A 27,656-nucleotide genomic window follows, 5' to 3' on the forward strand; every position below is an offset into this window, starting at 1 on the left:
AATAATTACATCTCTCTTTATTAAAAAAAAAGATTATTAGTAATACATTATAATACATATTATATAATTATATGACATATAATTCAAATAATAATTATAAACATAATAATAATAAATGTTTAGAGACAAGGTTGTTCAAAATAATAATATTCTAGAATAAATTGAGAAGAAATCTTTATTGCAAAAATAGCACGTGAAATATTATATTATATATTATAATAGTAATTATACAGCTTAAGTAAAAAGCGAATAAAATTATGAAAGAAAATTACGTGAAAAAAAGCAAAATCATCTTATTAACACTAAATGGAATATACATTTAATCATCGTCGTTTGAACACAACTGATTCGAAATACGAATATATATGAACTACGTTATATAATATATTACGTTTATATTTCTACTTTATTTCTTGGCTAGTAATCGATATCGTGTTTTACCGATAGTTCTGTATCCACATGTATTCTGTACAACTCGCATTCCTTACTAAAAAGGATAGTTACGTAAACAATCTCTGAACATATAAGTACGAACTCTGAATTAGGAATCGTCGAGCTAATGATATGCAAAGAAACTGCATGAATTATTACTATTATTATTATTATTATTATATTAAAGCGACAAGCTTCTTAGATGCAGTTAATATTATACATTTTAAGAGCAGATCTTGACGGTACGAACCAAAATTAATCGCAGAGTATTAATCTCTAACGAATCCGAATGAAGTTACATTTAGCAGTATTATGCAATCTCGTAACAATGCTGTTACTCGCAATCCAATCGGTATCGCATTTGTAAGAGCTTGTCAACAAAATAATTGGCAACGACTATAGGTAGTGATTGTGTACAATTCCCTACAATTATAGCTACAGGCATTCAAACGCGTAAAGAAATGAGTCACGATTGCAATTATCGTGGCACTTGGCTAATTTCCATTCTTAAAAAATCTCGGATAGATGTAAAAATTCAATTCTCAAGTCACATCAATCATTAAACTATATTCGATAACATCGAATAAAATGACCGTGATTCGTCCTTGCTGACATATATATATATATATATAGTACTATGCTGAGGTACATAGATTAATATATATTAGCAAGTGTTTACTTAGATACATTTTACGTGCAGTATTGATCATATTTAATAATAGATATTCATGAGGAAGTCGAATAACGCAAACTTGTCGCAAAGACATCTGGAGATCGTCGAAACATTTGATTATTCTAAATGCCAATTTTAATCAGTGTTTAATCGATTTTCCTTTTTTTAGATATTGTCACCTAAACAATGATAGTTCAGTAAATATGATCAGCCTTTGAAAAATCAGTTCGAATATTAATAAACAGTATTTGAAATGTTGGAACAATTTTGCGTTATCTGCCAAAAACATATCAACGTTTTATGCAGCCTTGATGGCCGGCCTCCAGGTTCGTGTAATCGGTAGAATTCGCTCGCCCGGTGGCGGGAGTACCAGCCTAGGAGCTGTGATAGTCAAAATACCGTCAGATGACAGACTGGGTTTCACATGACCGATATCGTATCCTTTTGGCAATAAGTAGCGGCGCACGAACTGGCGGGAGATGTAGCCGTGCTTGTCTTTCCTCTGGGCGTGTTTACCCTCGATGGTGATGCATCTGTCGTCGGTGCGTACGGTGATCTCCTCCGGCGTAAACTGCTGCACGTCTACGATCACCTGGTACTTGTCGTCATTCTGCTCGATCGTCGCCCCGCCGCCCACCTGGCGGTCCAGATTGTCAAATATGTCACGCCACGGTCGAAACTTGTCGCGAAACGACGGTAACGGAGACCACCGATCGTTGCAAATTCTCAGCTCCCGAAAGTGCTCCTCTACATCGCGGTGCCAGCGGTCCATATCGTCCCACCAGTTGCGAAATACACTCCTGGGTACCAGGGCCATGATTTCCTAAAATTGGATTAATGTTCGTCTGAATACACATTCTTGCCATATGTGAGGTATAAATTATTATTTCTAATTAAAAAGCTTCGATATATAAAATAAAATTATTTTTAATTATTATTATAATATAATTTATATATTTCTTATTACATATACATACATGCATACAAACATTATATATATATATATATATATATATATATATATATATATATGTTTGTATGCATGTATGTATATGTAATAAGAAATATATATTTAAAAATATATAAACTCTAACGCATACACACATACATATATAATATAAATATAATAAAATATTAATAATAAAAAATATATAAATAAGAGTAGAGACTCATCTTGCAGTTGTGTAGAGAACAAATGTTAAAATAATTTTATATAATCTCATACAGAGTTTGAAAAAAAAGTTGCATTAATAATCTTTCATATCAACGTTATTCAAAATTATTAAAATATAAATTTTTAAAAATTGTAACTCGCAGCAAAAAACGATATATATTCTGAAAGCATTAGAAAATTAAATAAAAGAGCATAATAAGTAAATAAAATAATTAAAGCAAGAAGTCAGTTTGTCTAAAAATTATCAAAATATAATAATTGCAACTTATGTTCAAAAGTCTCTAACTTGAAGAAGGAAACTTGAAAATCCTCTTATGATTTATATATAGCTATTACAATAAACGCGCACAATCTTTTTTATATAAGAACTTCATTTAATTCATTAAAACTTTATTATTAATATTAAATGTAGCAACCTATATAATAGTTCGATTATAATAATTCGATTAATTCGTACAATTCTTTACTATCGTTAAATAATTATAAATAATTCTCATGCAATGAATTTGTAGAAGGTAAATCGCTATGTACCTTGTTGTCAAAAGTCACTCGCGGCCTTCAACACGATACGAACGTTCGATTGACACTACGTGAAATTACTTTTCAAATGCGCAATAAGATTACTCACTGCAAATTTGCCGATCCTTCACAAGCGAATTATTGTAACTAACTGCGCAACAGAGGCCGCCGCACCGATTTATATTTGGTTTGCCGCTCTTTTCGAGATTATTCGACGCACGCGCATGCGCTCATTTCCTCTATTAATTCGATGAAGTGTATGCGAACATGGTTTTGCGTTCGTCGATCTTCTCGTAATTTCTAGCAATATCAATCGCTCAAATCAAAGCTCACTTACAGATGATTTATGTCATTTGCGAAAGAAGTTTATTATTTGCTTGTAACTGAAATGTTTAGAAAAATATAAATGATTAAGACCCGATTGCACCAACATTATTTTGGATTTAAAAGTAAGACTTAAACATATGTCTATCTTTATCTTTCTTTCTAAATGAATAAAGATAGACATATATATTTAAGTCTCGCTTAAAGCCAAAATAATGTTGATGCAATCGGACCTTAATAAAATAAAATTAAAAAAACATATATATATATATATATGTGTATATATATATATAATAAATATCTAGGCAATGATAAATTCACTAACTCTCTCTAAATAAATAATTAAATATATTTATTTCACAAAATTGATTTAAATCTATAACAATAAAATACAATATATAAATAATAAATGCCTAGAGAATGATAACTATCTCTAAATTTAGAGAGAATTATTACATTAGGAGACTTTAAAGAAAGAAAATTTCCATTTTACATTTAATAATTTTTCTCAAACTTTTTAAAATTTGTGGTTAATAGATATTGGATAAATTTAAACGTTTTCTTTTACGATCAAGAATTTAAATCAATTTTGCGAAAATATTCGTAAAGAGAAAAACAAATTAAAAAAATCAATTTTTGAAAAATAGAGTCTTTTTATTGGATATAAATAATATATATATAGTGTATATAATAATATTTATTTAGCAGATATATATATATATATATATATATATATATATATATATATATATATATCTGCTAAATAAATTATATAACTATAAACACATGATACATTTAGCACTTTTCACTTATGAAGACATGTTTCGATGTTTTTCATATCTGCTGTCACTTATGTTGCATGTCTATTTCGAGATAGATTTAGTTAGTCACTGAAATGCTACATTTGCTTTTATTAGTGAATGGAGATTAGCCAAAAGAAACCGAAACATTACGTGTGACGTCAATGTACATGTAATATTGAATATATATATATATCCGTTATATCATATTAATAACTTCATAATACAGCAATGCTTCAATATTAAAAAAAAAATCCCTCAAAGTAGAAGTAATCTTTTGGAAATGATTATATAGATAATCTACGTAGCTTTGCTTCATTTCTTATGTTTTCTTACCTAAATGGCACATTGAATTTATATTATTTTTGTTTAAAGATTATTTTTAGGATTGTAATTCCGTCGTAGCTGGCATTAAAATTTTATACGGATTTAAAATGCCGTTGGGATCCATCAGTTTCTTCAAATCATACATCATCGCGATCTCAGAGGATGTTTTGCTTAGAGGAAGATATTTAGTTTTCTTGAAACCAATTCCATGTTCGGCGCTGATACTACCTTCGCATTTTGACACATACTCAAAGATAAACGGCTCCAATTGTGCAGCTATATCTACGTAATATTCTGGTATAGAAACTTGTACGTGAATATTCCCGTCACCTAAAGACATAAAAGAAGAAAATTATTCGCGAATTATATGTGTTTTAGTTTTGACATTTCACAGTTATCATTATATATTTATGAATACCACCTAAATGACCATAACCACTGATCCTAACGACACGAGGATCACGTATCCGCTCGCGAAGTACCTCGACAACTTTGTAAAACGACGTAAAAGGTAAGGAAATGTCATACTTGAAGACGTAACCATCACGCAGAACGCCTTCGCTGATTCTTTCTCTAAGTGCCCATATAGTCTGCAAATTAAATCTTTAATATAAGAAATAAACAATCAAGTTAAAACATATTCTCTAAAACTTCGAATATAAATTTCTTTGCAGTCGAGAAGATTCAAATATGTATAATAATGAAATATAAATTATTTAACTAAAAATTTACAGTATGTAAAATCAAGAATGATTAAGCACTTTTTAAGTTTTTAATTTAAAAAATTTTTAAGCTTAAATCTTTGATTGCGTACATTAACTTTCGCTGTTTCGTTAGTCAAAGTACCATCTTCAATGATATCATTGTCCATTGCCTTCTCCACGAAAGAGGAGAGTTTCTCTTCATCATGAGCCAAATGACTACCGGAAGTTTCGATAAGCATGTAGAACTCGTGACCATTCTCGCAACTTGTCAAAGGATTTTTCATGCCCAAATTATTAATGGAGACATCCATAGATAGTCGATCCATCATTTCGCAAGAGGACAAAATCTCTCCTAGTTCACGCTTCGCCAGATGATATGTTTTCAGTACCTTATCAAAGCTCGATAATCCTGCAAAAATCACATAATTATAATTGAAAAGTAAATTTTATTACTTACAAAATTTTATACAGTCGGACCTCTTATCCTACGACCCTCTTATGTTACGAAATCTCTTATCCTACGACAAAAAATCCTCTCATGCTACGACCGCGAAAGGGGAATTATACCCCCACTCTCAAATTTTTGTCGTAATAGGATCAGAGGTTTAAGGGGAAGATTCCGGACCGAAAATGTCGTAGGATAAGAAGTCCGACTGTACTAAACAAATTGAAATTTTAATTCATATACTAAATCTATCTAAATATATGTATCACTAAGCTAATTTTATATATTATTTATTTATAATACCTAAAAATGCAAGATGTACTGCCTTTGGCAAAGGTGGGCACTGTATAACTACTTTCGTCACAATTCCCAATGTTCCTTCAGATCCAATGAACAAATGTTTGAGATGATATCCGGTATTGTTCTTCTTGAGCGTATTCAGTGCATCTACAACGTCACCATTTGCTTTTACCTGAATAGATACCCCATTTTTTAATTATTTATTACACATATCTTTCACAGATCTTTTTTCTTTAACTAAAGTTAAAGAATTTAAAGTTCTATGACATAACAATTTTCTAAAATAATAATTTTAAAATTAAGAATGTAAAAAAAAAAAGATTTAAGAGAAAAAGGAAAATCTTAAAAAAAATTAATTAATAAAAATTTCAATAATAAATAAATAAAAATTTCGGTAAAATTTACACGACGTACAAAATAATAAACAATAATTTTTGACACTGAAAAATAATTTCCACAACTCGTATTTGTACTTACTGCTTCAACGCCCAAAACGTTTCCATGAAGATTCCCATAACGTAGCAGTCGCAATCCTCCAGCATTAGTTGAAACACAACCACCAATTAAACAGCTACCTTTTGCACCAAGATCCAAAGGCATCATCATCCCGACCGTGGCCAAGTGATTCTCTAAATCCTGTAAAACGCATCCAGCTTCGCATGTCAGTACACCTGACACAATGGAAGTGATTGCGTTTTTAATATAATGCAAGTGAGAAATGAATAAGCATGCAATTCACATTTTATTTTTTTCAATTATTAAACAAGAAAAAATATATCCGATCGTGACATTATTTGCTATTTTCCCAGATGTATAAATTTTTTCAAAAGATACACATTAGTAAAATTTAAAACTAAAATTAAAATGTAAAAAATAGTAATTAGAAAATATGTGTTAAAAGCATGTATAGTACATTTTTCGAATTCTCTAGTATTTAATTATTTATCATTATCAACTATGATAAGACTCTTATTAGTTGTAATGTCATTTAATATTTTTAATATCTAAATAACTATATTATTGTTCTATAAAAAAATTAAATTCTAAGAATATAAATTACATTTTTTAACGTTATACTTATATATAAAACGAAATAATATTAACAGACTATCTAATTACAATATAAATAATCAAAATTTTTATCTTGTTTTTTTGCAGAATTTTTGGAGATTATCTTACCTGCCAATTCGTTCGTATCTAAAATCTTATTCATAAACTTCATGGAGATCACGATTTCGTCAAAGACGGGATTGCTACCGCCAACTAGACCTGTATTGCCACTCTGGGGTACAACCGCTAATCGTCTATCGTTACAATACTTTAATATAGCTGATACCTCTTCGGTGGATTTCGGCTTTAGAACACATCGACTGGCACCTGTATTTAACGTTAAAATACCACATGATTTAATCATGAAAGAATCTCGGACTTTTATTTCAAAATGTGCTAGAACAAACGGCAACACGTTTCTTCTAGTTTTATCATCATGCGATCGAGTGAAATATAATCAAACCTAATTTTCATCTTTTTAATTTACTTGAAAAAGGGTATTCTAAAATATTCATCATAAAAATATTAAAACTATTAAAAATTCTCCCCATTCTTTACCTCGAACAGTTCTTGGAAAATCGATATTGTAACTCTCGCATTCATCAGGATCCGTGATGAGACGATTAGGGCCCAATGAATCGAAGAAACGAATATCCGCGCTCGAGATCGCATTGTAGGGTCCGCGTTGCAGCTTGTACCTGATCGACGTAAATTCGGGTTTCGTTGAGTAGCGACGACGCGTGCCTGTGATATCTCGTGGACATCGTACGGCGACGTTGTTGCATCGTCGAAGCGCGATGCTTGTTAGCGCACTTCGCATCCCGTTTGTTTCTTCGTAACAAGTTTATCCTGAAATAAATAATCAGCGACAGGTGATCTTAAATATCTGTTTTTTTTTTTTTTTTTTAATTGAACATAATTATAGATATAATTCAACAGCGCAAAAATCAGAATAAATATAAAAGTTAAAGATGAGACAAGACATATGTAAATATACATGTATTAAATAAGATAAAGTTGTTCTTGTTTTAAATATCTTGGATAATAGAAGATTAAAGATTAAAATAATATCGCTTTAAAAAAGAATAATGTAACATATAAAAACATATATATTCACACTTTTGTTCACAAGTCTTTATTTCTTAAAAACAAATTTTATATATATTATTTGATAAATTTTTATATGGCGTTTATGTATAATTGTTATCCAAAATTAAAAAGATTCTAAAAGCAAATATTTTAAAATTCTACATGCTTACATATGTATAGTGATGTACATATGTACATGTTTAAACTTGTTAAATACATTATCTTAAATAATTCGAAGAAAATAACACGTAATATTTAAGAATCAATTACTATTCTATTACTTACATAGAAAAATTCATCGAATTAATTGTTATATCTTTTGTGCATCATAATTACATTGAGATAATATTGTTACATATATTATTAAAATCAAAAATATTTATAAAATATGAAAATTAATTTCACAGATTACAGCTACATACAATATTCAGATTTTCTATAAAAGTTATAAAATTTTACTTCAATATATAGAAAAATATTTAAATAATAATGGTTTTTTTATAAAATGTTTCAATATGTAAAGTAGAATTTATAAGCAAATATTAAATATGTATTATATAATTACAATAATCCAAGACATTATTTATATAAATAAACAGTTCATATATATATATATAAATTTTGCGTTGCAGCATGATTTATCGACACAATGAATTCTAATTTATCGACGAAATACTAAACTGCTGCCATCTGCAGATCGTTTGTCTTTCTTATCGACGCAATGATTCTTTTATCACGCGAGTAAACTCACCCTTCAAAGTCAAAAATATATATACATATAACGGATCATTTGTTATAATACATCACATCTTATGGGTCTTGAAAGAAAAACTCTACATGACATGATAATTGACTCTCTCCTTGCTTAATCGCCATGCTTAAGCACAACTGCATACATCGCAATTAAATGAAATATTATTAAATATAATTCGTATTATTGTACGATCTCACACACATACGCACACACACACGCACACACACACACACACACATCTCTTTTGTCATCTCTCTCGAATCACCCCATACACATATTTAACCATAAATCTCTTTTTCTAGATATCGAGTAGAAAATTTGCATAGCTCTGCAAAAGAAACTGTGTGATACTGATATAAAAAGTATTTATTAGCTGATACCTATAACGTTCGAAAAATTAATTATACTTAATCTCATCTTTGAATCTCATAGTTGGTTACTCATCATTTGTGTTATATATATTAAGAAATTTAGCTATATAATGATACGTGACATTATATATTTAATATTTAAAGCTCTCGAACGTGACGATTTCAATTTTAAAAGTAATCTCATCGTTTCATGAAATATCAGAAAAACATACAGAGTAATCTAAGAAAATTAAAAAAAATGTATAGGTCCACATAAAGATAAATTACGGCAAAGATAACGCTATATGCAAAGATAAATATTTATTTCGAACCAAATGTGTATCACAAAATACGTCCATCTTTCGTTTCAACAATTTTCAATTTTCGTGACATAAAATTATAGATAAAAAAGATTAAAAAAAAACAAATCCATATTCATTTCTTATCTTAGGGGTTGATTTGTAAATTTACGATAAGCAGATATTTTTTTCGTTTATTTCAATTGAAATTTAAAAAGCCTTTCTATTAAATTCTCCGGCTTTTCTTTCACTGATCACCCCGTTATAAGTACCCTCGTGATAACAGCTAATTGTGACACGATAAATGGAACATGACATAGTATGAATACAAGGATTGTGCAAAACAAGCGCCGTCTGTCGCAATAATGTCAGAAGAACGTTAACACCGCTATCCGTACCGGCGGTTACAGTGATTAAGGCGTGGCTATCTTAGCGTTCCTATTTATAGCCGGATGTGCATACGGCGGTGTGCCTTTCACGCGCGCGTGATCGTGCAGAAAATGCAATTCGTCGTTCAAATTAATTTATAAAATCATCCGCATTTATACGTGTCCTGCCACGCTCTCGACGTTTAATGGCGCGCCGGAGGCGGTGCGATTGTCAAAGATAAGAATTGAATTTGGGTCACGTTCGCGCAAAACCTTTGCTCGTAAAATTTGAGAGACTGCAATAAGTAATCTTTCGCAGCATGTATTCCTGCAGAAACTCATCTCTCTCGTAAATCTTCTAACAGACTGTCATAAAATATTAGAACTTTCACTTTAATGACGAATTCTTTGAAAGGAAATTTATAAGATGAATTATTCCTTAAGAATCTTCTATAATTTTTCCATCATTTTGTCTTTGTAGTCGACAATTTTTAAACTGTATACGCACGTGTTTTGATATTAAGAGGACAATATTCAAGAAACATATTCAAGTTTTAGTCTCTAGATATGTAATGAATAATTTATATAAATATTATATGTAATTATATTGATCGATTAACAAATTTTTCATATTTGATGTTTTCTAAACTGACAATCATACATGACTGGAATGTGAGAAAATTCTAAGAAATTTTTTTCCTTCATTGGAAATATTTAAAAATTTGATAGTATATGATTGTATTCATTTTATCTCAGAATTATTAAATATTTTTTTTCATCTAAACTACTCAATAATAATATCTTATTGTCTTTTCGTTTCGTTAGTGTTCTTGTTGTTATATATATAACTCTCTTATTATAGTTTATCCCAAAAATGGTAAATATATTGCATATGAAATTACATCTTTCCCTAAATCTCAGTTTTTTAAACCATTTCTACGAATTCGTCAATAAAGTTCGTTGAAATATCAAAACGTAAATTAGGAAAAGAGCAGCTTACAAGATTTAATAGCCTAGAAGATAATATTTTAACTTATACTAGATTATCGCCTTCTGCTGAGACAACAAAGATCGAGATATTGCGCTTCCTCTCTGGCGATTGTAATTCGTGACTATTTTTATCGGAGAGTTCGCGCTGCAGTATTTCGCGAACAGCGACTGCAATTTTAACGCCTCTTATCCGTGACAATTGCATACGAGGTCAATGTCGTGCTTACTTTGCAAATCGGCGTGGAATGTGTTTTTAAATCACATTCCAATTCACTCCAATTTCAAATGAAACTTGATACGAAATCGATGCTTAGCAACAGTTTTATTTGAAATTGCAATTTGTTCCGCTTAAAAACTGCCCACAGAGAAACTCTATGATTCTTTTGGAGACAGTATTATTCTTTTGTCCTTCGACACATATTTCTCGTAAGCATCTCGCAATAACATTCCATTTATTATGACACGGTACTTTTCATCCGCAATATCGATATAAAATTATATTATAATCGAATAAGAAGAAGCGCGAGAAGCAAAAAGGTACATGTATATGTAAAATTCTTTTCTTCTTCGTGGAAAGGAAATTCAAATAGAAAAGCAAACGAAATAATTGGTGCATCAGAATCATATTTGTTTCTATCGCTTTTATTTGCTCCCCTCCGCTTTCTCTCGCATAACAGAGATATCGCTAATTTCCGAAATATATAATAGTATTTATATATAATTATATATAATTAATTGTTCTCTTCCTCTCTCCCTCGCGTTTAAATAATTTCTCTGCAATGATATTTGAGTCTCGAGATATAAATCATGATGACATACTCTTTCGTTTCATTTTGTTCATATATTCCCGAATAAATTATCGTGTCACGCATGCTGTACATTTTAAATAAATTCCATTAACGATCGCGTGTTGCGTTTTTCAATTAATCGTAGAGTGCGTTTCTCGACGTGTATTTCATATAATACCTCTATAATTGTGTCGGTAATTAATCGATTTCGTGAGAATTGGCTTTCGCGATAAGAATTCGATTCGCACATTAGATCGTGTCTGCGACCACCGCGAAAAACCGCGTAAAGAGGAAAGGTGTTATTAAGAATTTAATTTTAGCATTGGCTGATGGCTCCCCGCGGGTTGAAAATAGAAGGATCGATGGTGCTTAATCCAGTCGCTGAAATCTTAAGTGTTCGATCGATAAAACTCGTCGCGTCGTCACTTAAGCCCGGAATTGGGGAAAATACAGGAATATGTAACTTGAATTTGTTTCTGAAAATCGGAGAGCATGTTGTTCGAAGAGGAAAAGTATCGTTCACAAGAAATGCACTCGTAGCGACTCGCCTAGACATACTCAAAGGATCGTTAAAATCCCATTAGGCCTTTCAAAGGAAACAGTGTGGTACAATGAAAATAAATAAATCTTCATAGTGAATTTAATGCAATATTACATATTAGCAATCTTTTATAAATATAAAAATTCGTTAACATAAGAATAGAAATTCAACTAGACATTTGAAAAGACATTTTTACACGTTATTGTTAGATTTATTTTCACCTATCTATTATTCCTTATCCTATATCTTTTCACAAAAATTTTCAAGTTTCTTTTAACATAAAAGCAAGCAATAGATATACCCATATTTTAGTGAGTCAACAGATAAGTGATTTTAGAATCTTTATATAGAGATTTATCTAAAATAAGAGATTGTAAGCTTTGTGAGAACATACACACACACAGGCACATATACATATATACATATATAGTGTCTCAAAACCATCAGTTATCCTTCCAATAAATTCTTACAACAATTTGGAAGAAATGTCTTTCCTTAACGAAAATATCGAGACAATAAATAATTTTAATAATTAATTTAAATAAATTATAATTAATTAAAATAAGGATCTTTCATATAAACTAAATTTTAGATAATTGATTAGATGACAAAATTATATTCTTCGATTAATTTTCAGATAAAATTTTTTTTCAGAATTTTATTTTTTTTTTATTTAATTATGCACTAAAGATGATATATGATACATGATGTAAAAAATTAAAAAGTAAAAAAATCTCCCTTGATATTTTCCCTAAAGAAAAATCGATCCAAATTGGCAAAAGAATATATCCTTGAAAGGACATTTAATAATTTTTTATTCTATATATGTTGCCATGTCGTTCACGACGTACATTGCATATACACGCGCGCGCGCGCACACACACACATATGCACACAAAATCTCTTATAATTAAATATTCATTTATAAGATTGGCTCATTGTCTTATAATTCTTTGTGAGATAGTATTACAAATTAATCTATAATATTGTATAAAAGAGATTATTGAGTGAAGATATATGTTCAGCCAATGCGGCATGGCAAGTTTCATAATTCTTCAGGGACGTCTTGGGACAATCGTATGAGGTCGGACTGTTAACCCCTAATCGGTCGTGTGGAATAGTCGGAATATTATAGCGACCCTACCCATTTCAAACGCAGTGTGTGAAGAATGCGCGTTTAATAGAAGGAGCATATAAAATATATATCTTTCTTTTCTTACAATTAGTCATCAATCTATTAAAGTTCAACTTGATTGCTAATTAATTTAAATTAAATCAAGAGGGACTCGTAAAAGATAACATGACGAATTTAATATATAAAAAAAAAACATAAATTTAATGTGATGATATTAATTAGGCTAAATTAAAAAATATATATAATGTAAAGTATTAATCTATATGCGTGTGATAAAAATGCGTGTAGATAATGAGAAGCAATCTTATCGCACGACACGATATTACGAATATCGTGATACTCTACGACGAAGATGGCCCGGTGCCCTCGTGCGTGCTGATCCAACGGATCTGTCATGGCACTCACACGCGGCAATTACACTTCGCCCCCTTTCGCTAAGGCTGCTTCCATTTTCTCGACGTTAATTCGAGGACCGATCGGACGGACATCGGATATATTATAATCTACAGCGAATCTTTCAATGGGGAACCCTCCTACTCCTGCCCCCTCTCCGTCGTGTATCACCGAACGGTACGCGGCGGTATATTATCGGTCGGGGGACATTGAAGGGGGGGAAGAAAGAGGTCAGAGGGGGAGAGAGAGGGAAGAGGCGGCGAGTGTGGGAAGGAAGAGATGGTGGCAAAACGAGCTAAGAGAGAGGGAAGCGCGATGGACATATGTAGAGACAGAGAGAGAGAGAGAGAGAGAGAGAGAGAGAGAGAGAGAGAGAGAGAGAGAGAGAAAGAAAGAGAGAGTGAGAGAGAGAAAGAGAAGAACGACCCGGTGAGAAAGGAAGAGAAGGGAAGCGAACATCGAGAGAGAGAGAGAGAGAGAGAGAGAGAGAGAGAGAGAGAGACCGGGAAGAGTACGCGGAGTGGGAAGGGAACCAATCGTCGCGACGACTTAAGCGATGTGCGCGCGCGCGCGCGCGCGGCGCTTATTTCTGTCATGAATGTGTGTGTCGCGTATGGCGGTGGGTACGTATACATGTGTGTCGCGCTCACCTACCACATATACCACGCGCAAATATGAATATAGCTTCCTAGCAAAGATTACGCGCGCGCACCCGACGTACGCTCGCCCAATTCACGGCATCGACCGCGTATCGTAGTGTGCGGTGACAGCTATATGGCTATATCGAGAGCCGCGAGACGAGAAGGCATGCGACGCGACGAGCGAACGAACGAGATGCAGATAGTCCCCCGGAGACAGCGCGTGGCGCATGCGCTCCGCTATGACAGGACTCCACGCGCAGCGACCGCGCCGGCCAAACCAATTCCTCCGGGTGGTAGCCCGAATCATTAACTTGTTTCCGTGGCAACCCGCTGCGATCCGTACCATTGGTTGGCCGCCTCTCCCATCCGTGCGTCCCCACGCACTGTCGATCAGACAGCAAACTACGACGCGAGTCCCCATCGTTCCGTAACACAATATAGAAGCGGACTATAGTGGGATCCCCTCCTCCCTTCTCTTCCCTTCCCTACCCCTACGCCCATCCGTCGGACTCGACCCTCGTCGACCGTGTTACACACACATACCCACATGCATATACACACACATGCACGAACGTGCGTTTATATAGGGCTGTTTACTGGGATTGGTACAACCGGGCGACTCTTCCTACCCTACGCGCGATACGTCCTACCGTCGTGTCTTGCGTCGAAATCCGAGACCGGTATTGGGAGATGAACGATAAATCGGTTGCACGGTTCACGTCGGTGTGTCTCTTTTCTCCCTCTTTCATTCTGTTTTTTCTTTTTTCGGCTCTTGCAACCCGCCGGAGAATTCCATCAAGGCGGAATCATCGCCACGCAGGGATGGGACACCGAGGGAGTATTCTTTTAATCGACTCTCGATTAATCGAGCGTACGAGTAGATCACTCGAGGAAAAGATAAAGCGTTTGTTCCTACGCATAAATTAGATCTCGATACTTTCTAGTATATTATTTCGATGGAATATCAAAATTTAGAGATAGGGGGAAAGGTTTTTTTTTTTTTTTCTAAGGGCCAGTGTTGTTCGACCGATTATAACGAGAGATTCACGCGTCCTTGATCCCGCGCCTCGGGCGAACGGGATGCATTATGCATGGGAGGCCTCGGCATCAAAATTAGAGCTTTCCTCGATGTCCCGATGGAAACACCACGTCAAGGACACGAGATTGTATGTATTTTTTTAAGATTCATTCGAGTACCTCACCACGTTAAAGAAAAACAAATACAAGCAAACGACAAACACATTCGTAGCACACCGATTGTGGCGGAAAATGTCTGCGAGAATTGCGATGAACCAATCGCGTGCGGCTTGTGAGTCCTCGAGTTTCGAGCCGGGAAGCATAAACTCGGCTTGTTAGAGAAATCGCGTCAGGGACGTGCCACATCTCCAAGAAGCCCCGAGCTAAACTTATTGGATATATCGTTATTACATCTCAGCAAACACAAGGTAACAATAATATAACTGTTAGTTATAATTTCCCACTCAATAATATAACTGCAATATAACATGCCTTTTATATAACAGTTATATTGTTGAATGGGAAATTATAACTAAGAGTTATATTACTGTTACTTTGTGTTTGCAGGGATTGGTATATTTTACCATAAATATTGCCAAACACTACGTGTTCATTCATTATGTGATTAGATTAACAAAAAATAATGTCGTAACACTTGTATGTGTTCAAGAGATGAATTAGATACAAAAAATAGTTTTAGATTTACTAGATATTGAGATTTAAATATTATAAATTGTTACCAAAAGAGCTGTGGCACAATATAAAATTACATACAAATGTCTTAATCGATTCAATGTATCAGATTAATCAGATTAATTGATTTAATATATTTTGTAAAATTATTCTGTATTGCAGATAATAAAGTTTCATAAGAAAGAAAGGGATGAGAAAAAGAGAATAAATATACTGAGAGCCAGAACGAGAGGTTTCCTTATATTTGAAATTTTTGTTCAAATTTGTTTTGTTATTAAAAGTGGCCGTAGTGGCCACAAGAAATTCATGGTATCGAAAGAAAAAGATCCCTTTTTCAAACCAAGGACATTTTCTTCGTCTTAAATCCAGAAGGTCCAACAATAATGGAGGACAAAACTTTGCAATCAAAATTCCTTCAGAGCTAGATAAAGATAGATTATTTTAAAAATACGATTTACTTTTTTTCATGTTTTTAATATTTATCATAATGTTCATATATAAATTCATCTATCATATGTAATTTTTTCAATAGTAACAAATAATTTGTGAATTATAATAAGTTAAATTTTTTTACGAGCTCTTTTTTTATGATACTACAATTGATAATGTTTGTGATTTTCATTTATGCTACAAATAATATTGACATTCTGGATTAGTAATAATGTCATGCCACATGTTTTGTTAATAATGTAAAATAATATGTGCAATAAAAATGCATATTTGCGTGGAACAAGTAAAATTTCTAAAGACTTTTTGATTCTTCGAAACTCAAATTATTGTTACATAAAGATTTTCGATGTTGACTAACGCTATTAATAATCGATCACACAAATACAATAACAGTGATATAACAGAAATTTCTTATTATTCGTGTTTTTTGTTTGCAATAATAAATTACTATTAATAGATTCATATTACAATAATAATCTCTTTCAAGGAATTTATTCTTTCTTTCGTATCCTCAATAAAAACATGATCTCCTTTAATAGAAAAATTAATTCTTTTTTAATTAATTACATCTTCATAGAATCTTCAATTTTGTATTACATGTGTATTATATTACGTATGATATATGTAAAATTAATATAGTATATATACATATATTTCGGATTTTGTTAAATAGAGATTATCAAATTATTTAATTATATGAATTACAAATAGACAATAAAATATCTCAAATATAATTTTCATTTACGTATGTTTATTTGCTAAAGATAAAATGTTAATCAAAAAAACAATTTTAACAATATTAATACACAACAACATAATCAAACAGCATAACACAATTACTCTATTGTTAATAAAATGCATTAAACAAAATGCATTGAAACTAATTGATTAAATGCAAATGTAACAAAAAAAGAAGTTTAACAATATGATTACAAGAAAAAAAGATTCTATAAGAGGAAAGATTTTATATTTTGGTAAAATAAAATATAAAACAGGGCGATAAGAAAGGTTCATACAGCTCTGCTGCGTTATACTGTGAAATATGGTATGGACTATACAGCCGTATACGTATAGAACCGAGCGGTACACGTGTGTGTGTGTGTGTGTGTGTGTGTGTGTGTGTGGTAAAGAACGACCGGGCGCGATAGGTGGCGGCGAGTAAGGAAGAGGAAGAGAGAGAGTGAGAGAGAGAGAGAGAGAGAGAGCGAGTGAGAGAGTGTGTGTGTGTGTGTGTGAGAGAGAGAGAGAGAGAAAACGTTAGAGTAGAGAGTACCGTTAGCGAGCATGCGCCTATAGCCACTATATCCGATGGCTCCGCCTTTCTCGACGCGGACGATGCCTTTGGGATTTGTTCCCCGTCGAACCAATCAGAAAACGCGATCAGGGAAGCGACGCGCGGCGAGGGGACGAGAGAACGGGTGGGGATAGTCGCTTCGGGGACGCGCGGGCATAACGGAGGAGGTAGTTGTGTTATACCGTGCGATAGAGCAGGGAGGTAGCCAGCCAGCAGCAGCAGCAGCAGCAGCAGCAGCAGAAACGGATAACGAGAACTGTGCGAACGCTTACGCGATCCCGTGACTGTGGCAACGAGACATTTTTTTTTTCCGTGTGACATCGCGCGGTGGAAAAACATGGTGCAAAAGTGAAAACGCGAGCAAACGCCAACGTCATTTAGCATCGTGGGTTACGACGACGCAAGCAAAGTGTGTGGTGTCGGTACACAGACACACACACATACACCTATAGACGCATACATCGTACACGTATTCGCACACACGCGCAAACCTATTCGAAACGTGTTTTATAGGTGTGACTGCGCAGTCGCCATGTGAGTACCTGAATAAAGCAAGATGTCCGTGGCCGAGGCTTCCGTCGACTCGTGGCGGTGGCGGTGGCGGCGGCGTCGTCGTCGTCGTCGTCGTCGTCGTCGACGTCGACGTCGACGTCGACGTCATTATTATTGTCGGGTGTACACTTTCCTTGTCATGTGTCGTACATGCTACGCGTGAAAAATATTCACTATAGATGACTCGCGCTTTCGTGCCCGATCGGTATCCCCGTCGTACGCAACGCGTTTCGCTCGATACACGCGTCTGCACGCTCTATCTCTGTTTCCCTCCCTCTGTCGCTGCGTCCCTTTCTCTATTCGTTTCGCTCCGCTTCGCTTTTACTTTATTCGTCCCGTCGTTTCTTCGAACGGTGCTTAATTTTGTAATTCAATATGTCGGCGTATAACACACCGCCGCTCCGAATTCGCACGGAGGGACGGACTGCGGCGACCGGATACGTACGTGCGTGCGTGCGTGCGTGCGTGCGTGCATGTGTGGCCCGTTTTATCGCGTTTCAGTTGCCAGCGTCTCGTCGCGACGTCTCTCTCTCCTTCCAAGAAAGAAACGTGTCCTCTCTTCACCACGCTTCTTGAAATCGTGTTATTATTATTATTATTGTTATACCATTCGTCCGTTATATAGTGCCATTATGAAAAGAGAAAGAGAGAGAGAGAGAGAGAAAAAGAGACATCCATGTGTCAGCCGTCCCCCTGGCACAGTTGTTCTCTCTCCCTTCTTCGCATTCCCCCCTCCTGCATTTCTTTCTCCTCCACCTCTTCTTTTCGCTAACCCGCCTTTCAGTCGTATTTTTCGCTCTCGACCCTCTCTTCCCCCTCCCCCTCTCGTTTTCCACCCCCTCCGTTCTTCGCTTACCATCAACGCGGTACTAATTATGGTGGATATACAAGCTGGGGCGACATTTTGTTCGTTTGCTCGCGCGCGTATCGCACACACACACGCACACACGCATGTACGCACCTATGCATGCACATCACAATGAATATGTATCGCCGTCGTCCCGCGTTTGTACCAGATCGATATCCACGCGGGTTAGTTTTTATTCGGATGACGGGATATATAGAGCTCTGTTTTACCGCGCGAGTTGATCGGCGTCGGATTCTTTCTCTCTCTCTTTTTTTTTTTTTTGTCTTTCTCTCTTTGCCTTTCCCTTCGAAGCGCTCGACATTTTCTTCTTTTTTCTCCATCGGGAGGAATATCGAACTCTGGCATTATAGACGGTTACGCCTCGACCAAATCACCTTTTATACATACATATATTGAAGTTCCAGATGTTCCAGTTTTCATATTGCAAAATCTGTATTCAATTTCGCTACGAGAGATACATACACATCGAATCGCCTCTATCATTTGACAAAAAGAGAGACAAGATGTGAGGTTTGTTCTTTGTGGCTGAATTTCCTCTATTAATATACGACAAAAATAAGAAATAATAGAAGTTGAAAAGAAAAGAAAAACAAAAAGAAGTTTACTACAAAGAACAAACCTATTGAAAATCTCTTTAATTATACACGATTAAGAATCAAGAACTTTCTGAGAATTCATACAAGTACAGATAATAAGATTTTATTCTTTTCATACAGTCTTTATCTTGTTTTAAGTATTTTAAAAATATATATTCCATGTCTAATATTGGAAAAAGAAAAACAGTGCCATTAATCGTCAAAATTAATTTATCAAAAAATCTATAAACAAAAAAATATAAAAAATTTTTATTTAAAAGGAATTGGATTTTAAAGAATAACTTTTGGAACATTAAATGTCAATATACAATTTGTATCTTGCATAAGATGCATTTAATTAAATTATTTTGATATTTATGAAAATAGAATGATTATATTTCTCAATAATATATTACTAATGACACATAGCATATTAATTCTTATTTATATGCTTATTGCAGATTATAAAAAGCAAACTTGCAATAACATTTAACTTTATTATGATAATTTTAAATCCAATCTCATCACATGTTTAATACTTTTGATTTTAAAATGAAATACGAATATAAGTCTTTTCGAAGGGAAAACAAAAAGAAAAGTAACAATTCCGACATTAAAGCTACTGTATCGTAATACTTCAATCATGTTTGAATGAAATATAATGAAATTAGAATGATAAGTATGTATCTGCAAAAAGAGGAATAGTCGGGCTATCAATTGTGAACAGAGATAAATATTTTTATAGTATTTTGCACAGTTTATATCTCTGTATTCTTCAGGAAAAACATTTGAAATCACTACTTCCGTTATACATCAATAAAAGAATTTAAAAGACTTCAATGTTTTGAAATACTCAGCATTATTCTTATCGCACATAACGTAACAAAATTTCACAGTGAATAATTATTGCTACATAAAATACACGTCGACTAACACGGAAAAGTCACTTCCAGATAAAATATTGATATGATTTTTATGTTAAATGCAACTGTTTACAACTGTGCATATACAATACTATTCTGCTGTATCACAAGATAATCATGATACATAACCTATTAATTATGTTTTATTGGTTATTTAATTTCCGAAATGATAAAGCTGTAAGAAAATACCTCGTTGATAATGAAATTCGAACGAACGATGAAGCACCATGGTATTATTACCGATAAATTGACTTATATATCTCAAGCAGATTGGTCGAACTAACACGAGTCTTTGTTCCTCTGATTCACCGCACATGCAATCGTCAGCGACGAGAAATGGGCAATTTTTGAGAAACTTACTTTGTCGGAACGAAAAAGATTTCCGTAGACGTAAAAAAATGTAGCGCACACAGTACACTTCACTCTCGCACATCGGACTCGATAATAGCCTTGCTGGCAATGATAATCGTCAAGTTCAGATCCAGCAATGCAAATATGCGTATCAATGCGTATTTATGAAGGTTATGTTAAAGGGCGACATATATTGCACGATTAATGGCTACTTCATATTTTTTTTTTTTTTCTTTTTCTTTTTTTCTTTTTATTTCCATTACGAAGTAGACACATTCGTAATAATAAATATAAATAATACTATACACACAAAGTAGAAATATATATTATTTAAATGTAGATTTTATGTTTTTACATATTTTTATTATGAAAGTTAAATGAAAAATTTGCCTCTTTATTCTAAAGAAATTTAGAATAAATTTTAAACTGAAATAACAATAATATATATTTAGGAATGCATGTTGATATATCTAAGCATTAATTTTTCTTCTTTATTTTTATATTTATCTGTTTATATTACAGATGCAGTATGATGAAAAGATTGAAGCTAGCATGAAAATGAATGTAAAATGGCAAAGAAAAAGGGCTATGTATAAATGAACACTATCAGTGAAAACTACTTCTATCTCGAGAGAAAAGAAATTTATCTAAGTTTGTATTTATATTTTGCAAAAGTGTAAGAAAACATGACAGATGTTAAACCGATTGGAATTTCGCCATCTCAGCCACAACAATCGCAACAACAGCAGTCACAGCAACAACCTCAACAACAGCAAATAATGATCGCAACTCACGATTTGCAACAGCAGCAAAATGTTCAGCAGCCACAGCAACAGCATGTACAGCAATCACAGCAGCCTCAACCAGTTCAACAGCCTCAACAAGTGCAACAACAACAAGTTCAACCGCAACAACAGATGCAGCAGCAGGTCCAGTCGCAACAGCAAATACAAGTTCAGCAGCAGGTTCAACAGCAGCAGCAGCAACAGCCACAACAACCACAACAGCAGCAGCAAAATAACGGACCGCACAATGTCGTTCCTACTCAAGTTCAAGTGCAGCCACAGGTAGCTGCAAGCATGCCTCAACAACAGGTAGTTATCCTCTTATAATTTTAATTCTTAAATTTTTTAAATATCCATCAATATTCTTTAACATTTGGTTAAAAAAGCTGCAGGGTGCTGTTGCTGTATCAATGCACCAACATCAGCAACAAGGAGTAGGTGGTGTGTCCATGACATTATCTGGTCAACAGGGTGCAACTACTATCACTACAATGGCTGCACATCCTCAAGCGGTCCAGGTGATTCAACAACCGATCCAGAGTCAAGCTTATCATTTACAACAATTATATAATACTCAAGGTACACCATTATTGATGCCAGGAAATCTCGCGTTGCATCCAGCAGGCATAAATCCTTCTTCTATTCAGGTACAGTTTAATTTTCTTTAATCTTTAGATTCTTTTATTTCTGATAATATGTATTGAAAGTTAATATGCATACAGTCCACTTAAATTTTGTCTACGACTGTACATAGAGTATTTTTCTCTTTTTATTTTTCTCTGTTAGATTTGCGTTTTTGGATTTAAAAGAACAATATATACTTTACAGGTGATAACAGCTGGAAAGCCATTTCAATCTGCCGCTCAACTGACTCCTCATATGCTAACTACGGCATCGACACCCGGCCAAGGCGGTGGTCATCCCGGTGCAGGTGGCACCAAAGTTCAAGGATTTCCTACTGGCTATTTACCAGTACCCACATCTGCTACTCCCGGTGCTGGTCAAACATTAGTGTTTGGTCAACTTGGCGTATTAGGTTCACCACAACCGCCGCCTTCGCTACAACAGCAGCAGCAGCAGCAATCTGCAAACAAGCAGGACCAGGTGCAAAAGGTGAACATAGTAAAGACGCGTTATTCCATGACATTAGAACATATACAGTTCTTAAAGACGTTCCGAAAATTAAAGAAGTAATTTCTTAGATAATTTTATGAAGAAAAGTTTATATCATAAAAGCGGAGATACTTAGTTACTTCCAGAGATACAGAATGTTCAACAAAAAAATTATATTTTTTAGAAATCTCAAAAACGTTACGAATTATTCTCTTGAAATTAATTTGTGCGTTAGTAGTGGCTAATGGGCTAACTTTTAGCAATATTAAAAAATTTTGGTTAATCTGACTACTTAAAATCATTAGATTATACAATATCAATTGATAATTTGAATAATTTAAAGTATTTTATAGTAATTTTCTCTGAGAGAATTCTGAGTTAATGAGACAAAGAATAAAGGCATGTATGGAAGGTATTCATGTCATCATTTTCAACAGTACAATATTCTGTCTTCAATATTTTAAAAAATATAATTATTTTTTAATACTTTATATTCGGAACTAAACAGTTTAACAAAAGTATAATAAACTTTTCTTCATAAAAGGAATTTAAGAAATAAATTTTGAAATTTTGGAACATATTTAAGAACCACTTCGTATATTTAAAAATACTGCTATATATATTTACAGCATATACTGTATACATTTACAATCTTTATTATATCCCGAACAGTATACAGCTTGCACTGCTGGAACTCCTTCTGGCGGAAGAGGTGGTGGTATGCAGTTTGCACCCTGGCAATTTGCGCCACAAGTATGGACTGCCGGATTACAACAACCAACCCTTCTCACTGCCGCGCCTAATCAGATATTTATTCGTGGTCCGACGCAACCGGACATGTTTATACAGAGTCCACAGCCGATACAAACGCACAATGGTAAGTATTTTCATTGTTCTCTAATAGAGCATCTAAATATTTTCAAAGTTAGAGTTTAATATTTTTCATAATTCTTTGAATACTTTCTCATACATAATAGTACCAAAAAATTCACACAAAGACTAATTGGATTATTTTATTACTGCTGAATTAGCTCTTGCAACGCAACAACAGATACAAGGTGTACAACAAATAACAGCGGCTAGCGGTAAACCTGCTAAGGTGATGGATATTCAACAACAGCAATCTCAGCAAGGTAAACCGAGCACGGGCGGACAGCGACCTTTGAGTATCCTGCCATCATCCTTGCAAGCAGTGCAGGCTGCCAATATACGAGCCGCTAGTTCTGTCTCTACACAGACTGTTCATGGAGTACAAGCTACGGTACAAGTGCAGGTTACTATATTAACATTAGCACAGTAATCGTCACAATTATTTTGAGTGCTATGAGATAGCTTATTTGCTCGATTGCATTAACAATGGAATAACCTAGAGAATTACATATTTATTAGCATAATAGTAAAATAATGTTGATAGAAAATTATTATATAATATTTTATTTATCAAAATATTCAGAGCGGTAAGAGCGGTGGTGGTGGAGGAAAAGGCCGTGGCAAGCCAATGCAATCTCCACAGCAACAACAACAGCAGCAGCAGCAGCAGCAAGCTCAACAATCGATACAGCATCAACAGGTTTTCATACAGCAAAAACAGCATACGCAGCAGCAGCAGCAGCTGCAACAGCAGTACCAACAACAAGTGCAATCTTCCCAACAGCAAATACAACCTAAGCCTATTATGAGTAAGAAAAAAAACCTTCGTCTAAGTTAGTATTTGATTATATAATATTTATACAATACTTATATACTTATATTTAGTATTTAATAATATTTAATATACGTTAATTTCCGAAGTGTGAAGTTCACTTCGATTGTCATAACTTATAGTTTTTAAACGCTGGGTTGCAAACACGTTAATAATATTATGACAGATAGTGTATAATATTTAACAATATTAAAATGTGAAAATTTTATTACGTAGCGAATATGACATTGCAACAACAGCAACAATCTGGCGTTGTCTTGGGCACAGACAATCGCCCTATTATGCCGGTAGTCTCGGTAGGCGGAGTTGGTGTTGGAGTTGCCGCCACTTCGCAAATGAATCAGGTTCCGCAGCCTCCGATGTCAACAGTGCAACAACTTCCTTTACCGGTACTAATAGATACTAATCGATCTATATCTAAATTACTGATTACACTTTCGTGTAAAATTCTTGAAGCAAATATAGAAGCGTAATTAAGATAATAAAGACTGAAATATCCTTATTGTTTATTTTTCCAGGCTATCAATCCAACGATAATAGGTAATCAAATTGTGAATGGAGCGCCGCAGGTTCAAGCGATACCAATTGTGAACACGACCCAGGATCAATCGACGCACGAGACCACCAATCCGGCTATAATGATCACGTCGCCAGATCGTAATCCACAGTCTGAATGCTCCCTCATACTGCCATCTACTACAAATCTAACTCCAATGGCAACTGACGATAGTGTAAAGTTAATTTCGAAGAAGGAGGACATGCCTGTGCCTACGGAAGAAGTCGCGATAGCAGCACCTCAGACAGAAGTAACAGGTATCTAATTCATCTCTTATTAATAAATGACAAATTTATCGAATTGTACGAGATAAAAATACAAATGCTTGGCATATGTACAGATGGAGACCAATGTAAGACGGCGACGACGAAAGAAGAGGAAGTAATCACTTCAAAGATGGAAGAGAAACAGTGCAATAACCCGTTAGCGGGACTTGCCAATGCAGTCAATGCGATTACAAACGGTGTCATTGGCGATGAGTCACCGAATATAGCGATCTCGATCCCAGTCACAGTGAATAATAAACAAGCACCACCTAAAGCTATGGTGAAACCACAGGTCCTTACCCATGTGATAGAAGGATTTGTGATACAAGAAGGTGTGATATTTGTCATATAATTTCATTTAAACATTTTCATATTAAATTTTATTTCCACACACTGTGATATCAGATGTAATTTTTCTTTTCATCTTTGTCTTAGCATCAGAACCATTCGCAGTAAGTCAGGAAACTACTAATATCCTTAATCGAAGCAATACGACTACAGAGAGGGAAACTCATGAGGAACCTCCGAGTAAGTAAACTATTATTTTTATGAATAATCTCAATACTATATTTTAAATTCAGTTTAACGCAAAATTTAAATTGTCTGCGTGTGTATATAGAGAAGAAACATTGTCCTAATTATTTGAATGAAGAAGATGGAGCCAGTGGACAAATCAATAAGTGTGAAAGTTGCGGGAACACAGTTGATGAACAGAACGTAAAGCTCAAGAAAGAAAAACGGTTTTGCTCGTCAATGTGTGCAAAGAGGTGAGCGCCATATCTTTCTCTCTCTTGTGTATTAATTATATGTATATATCAAATGAATTATGTTGTTATATTTTTGAAAATTTTTGTTGCAAATAGTACGTTTAATGAAAAATATATCTTCAGTAAAAAACGTGAAACGCGAGATCGCGATGGTATGGAAAAACAGTGGACTGAGATAGAGACTGAAACTAAAACTCTTGATGATATGGCAAAGAAGAATGGTGAAGAGAGATCATTATCTACGACTACCACTTCTTCTGCCGATGAATCACTGCCGAAAGTAAACCCAGTTAAATGGACGGTAATTAGATATTTTTATATCTTTATATATATATATATATATATATATATATATATATATATACGCGCAAAAAAAAATTACGCAAGCAGGAAAATTATTAAAAATTACGTATATTTTATGTACATAGGTGGGTGAAGTGTGCGATTTTATACGTAGTCTACCAGGATGCGCCGATTACGCAGAAGACTTTGCTATTCAGGAGATTGATGGTCAAGCTCTCATGTTGTTGAAGGAGGACCATCTTATGTCGGCCATGAGCATCAAACTAGGTCCCGCGTTAAAAATTGTTGCCAGAATCGATTCAATGCGCGTGGAATCAATGTCAAATTCCAATCCTGCATCGAACAATTCATAATTGTCTATCTATTACTAGCAAAACGACTGTTTTCCAGAAGGTTTCTAGCCTACGGGCTACAGGGTTTGTGCAAGTATTCGATTTTCAAATGTAAGATTATGAAATTAGAATTTTTCAATGCTACCGCACTGTAAGCGATAATTCATGCCACGCGTGAAATAATTCGGTAAACTTTCAACATCCATGAAAGACTTTTCGTTTAGCACTATAACTACAGTACAAACTGTAAAATGTATTTTTCATAAACAAATGGCGGGATCGGCAGCAATATCTATTTTTACTTTACAATAGATGAATATGTGCGCGCGCGTATGTGTGTGTGTGTGTGTGTATGTGTGTATGCATGTATGTATATATATATATATATGTATATATATATATATATATATGTATATATATATATATGTATATATATATATATATATATATATATATATATATATATATATATATATATATATATATATATATATATATATTAATATCGATCCCGCGAACATAACTATATATATATAAATATATATATATATATATATTATATATATATAAAATGCCTTGTTTTTGAGATATTTTATTGGTTTCATACTTTTTCCTCATTCTGTATATAATTTCGTTTTTTATATGTATAATATATATTCTTTGCTCTATATATGATTTATTTATATGATTTGTACTTTTGACGGTTCACTTCACGACAAAGAACCTTGCACTAATCGTATAAGAAACTTATCCCGATAAAATCAACTGATTTTTTTCATATATTGTAGCTTGTGATTTGTTGAACAAAAGATGTAATGGGCATAAAATAATGAACAATTATTGGCCTACAACCAATCAAACACGAAAAACTCGGGCTGCGGAATGACCAACTATCTCAGAAAGTATTGATTTATTGGAAAAATGTTTAAAATAAAAATAATGGAGTTCAAAAAATCTATTAACTAGTCATGAGTCTTCAAAAATACCACAGACATTGGCATTATCTAAAGTGT

General features: G+C 33.9%; 3 protein-coding genes across 11 annotated transcripts; 1 reads left to right on the forward strand and 2 right to left on the reverse strand.

Annotated features, from left to right (window-relative positions):
• Nucleotides 1-157: 157 nt before the first annotated feature.
• Nucleotides 158-3,034, reverse strand: LOC140668175 (protein lethal(2)essential for life). 2 transcript variants are annotated; one of them, XM_072896916.1, is made up of 2 exons: nucleotides 2,908-3,034; nucleotides 158-1,928 (listed from the first exon to the last, which is right to left on the reverse strand). In XM_072896916.1, exon 2 carries the CDS (start codon nucleotides 1,920-1,922, stop codon nucleotides 1,404-1,406), a length of 519 nt encoding a protein of 172 aa, XP_072753017.1. In that variant the 5' UTR covers nucleotides 1,923-1,928; nucleotides 2,908-3,034; the 3' UTR covers nucleotides 158-1,403. The 2 variants fall into 2 exon arrangements, with proteins under 2 accessions (XP_072753017.1, XP_072753016.1); XM_072896915.1 differs by having other exon boundaries at nucleotides 2,811-2,961.
• D2hgdh (D-2-hydroxyglutaric acid dehydrogenase) lies at nucleotides 2,810-21,001 on the reverse strand. 5 transcript variants are annotated; one of them, XM_072896908.1, is made up of 9 exons: nucleotides 20,829-21,001; nucleotides 7,307-7,597; nucleotides 6,878-7,075; nucleotides 6,176-6,369; nucleotides 5,702-5,870; nucleotides 5,064-5,362; nucleotides 4,671-4,839; nucleotides 4,259-4,579; nucleotides 2,810-3,181 (listed from the first exon to the last, which is right to left on the reverse strand). In XM_072896908.1, exons 2-8 carry the CDS (start codon nucleotides 7,566-7,568, stop codon nucleotides 4,305-4,307), a joined length of 1,566 nt encoding a protein of 521 aa, XP_072753009.1. In that variant the 5' UTR covers nucleotides 7,569-7,597; nucleotides 20,829-21,001; the 3' UTR covers nucleotides 2,810-3,181; nucleotides 4,259-4,304. The 5 variants fall into 5 exon arrangements, with proteins under 5 accessions (XP_072753009.1, XP_072753011.1, XP_072753010.1 ...); XM_072896910.1 differs by having other exon boundaries at nucleotides 20,709-21,001; XM_072896909.1 differs by having other exon boundaries at nucleotides 20,658-21,001.
• On the forward strand, nucleotides 17,671-27,020 carry LOC140668171 (uncharacterized). Of its 4 annotated transcripts, XM_072896904.1 has the most exons (15): nucleotides 17,671-18,084; nucleotides 21,342-21,470; nucleotides 21,545-21,913; nucleotides 21,991-22,251; nucleotides 22,433-22,717; nucleotides 23,390-23,594; nucleotides 23,749-23,990; nucleotides 24,171-24,420; nucleotides 24,636-24,808; nucleotides 24,938-25,232; nucleotides 25,316-25,573; nucleotides 25,677-25,769; nucleotides 25,861-26,008; nucleotides 26,105-26,309; nucleotides 26,437-27,020. In XM_072896904.1, the coding sequence occupies exons 3-15, from the start codon at nucleotides 21,599-21,601 to the stop codon at nucleotides 26,662-26,664; spliced, it is 2,958 nt and encodes a 985-aa protein (XP_072753005.1). In that variant the 5' UTR covers nucleotides 17,671-18,084; nucleotides 21,342-21,470; nucleotides 21,545-21,598; the 3' UTR covers nucleotides 26,665-27,020. The 4 variants fall into 4 exon arrangements, with proteins under 4 accessions (XP_072753005.1, XP_072753002.1, XP_072753003.1 ...); XM_072896901.1 differs by having other exon boundaries at nucleotides 21,342-21,913; XM_072896902.1 differs by having other exon boundaries at nucleotides 17,672-18,084; nucleotides 21,342-21,913; nucleotides 23,749-23,978.
• Nucleotides 27,021-27,656: the final 636 nt, after the last annotated feature.

The sequence above is a fragment of the Anoplolepis gracilipes genome, chromosome 7 (assembly GCF_047496725.1).
Source record: "Anoplolepis gracilipes chromosome 7, ASM4749672v1, whole genome shotgun sequence".
Taxonomy (NCBI): domain Eukaryota; kingdom Metazoa; phylum Arthropoda; class Insecta; order Hymenoptera; family Formicidae; genus Anoplolepis; species Anoplolepis gracilipes.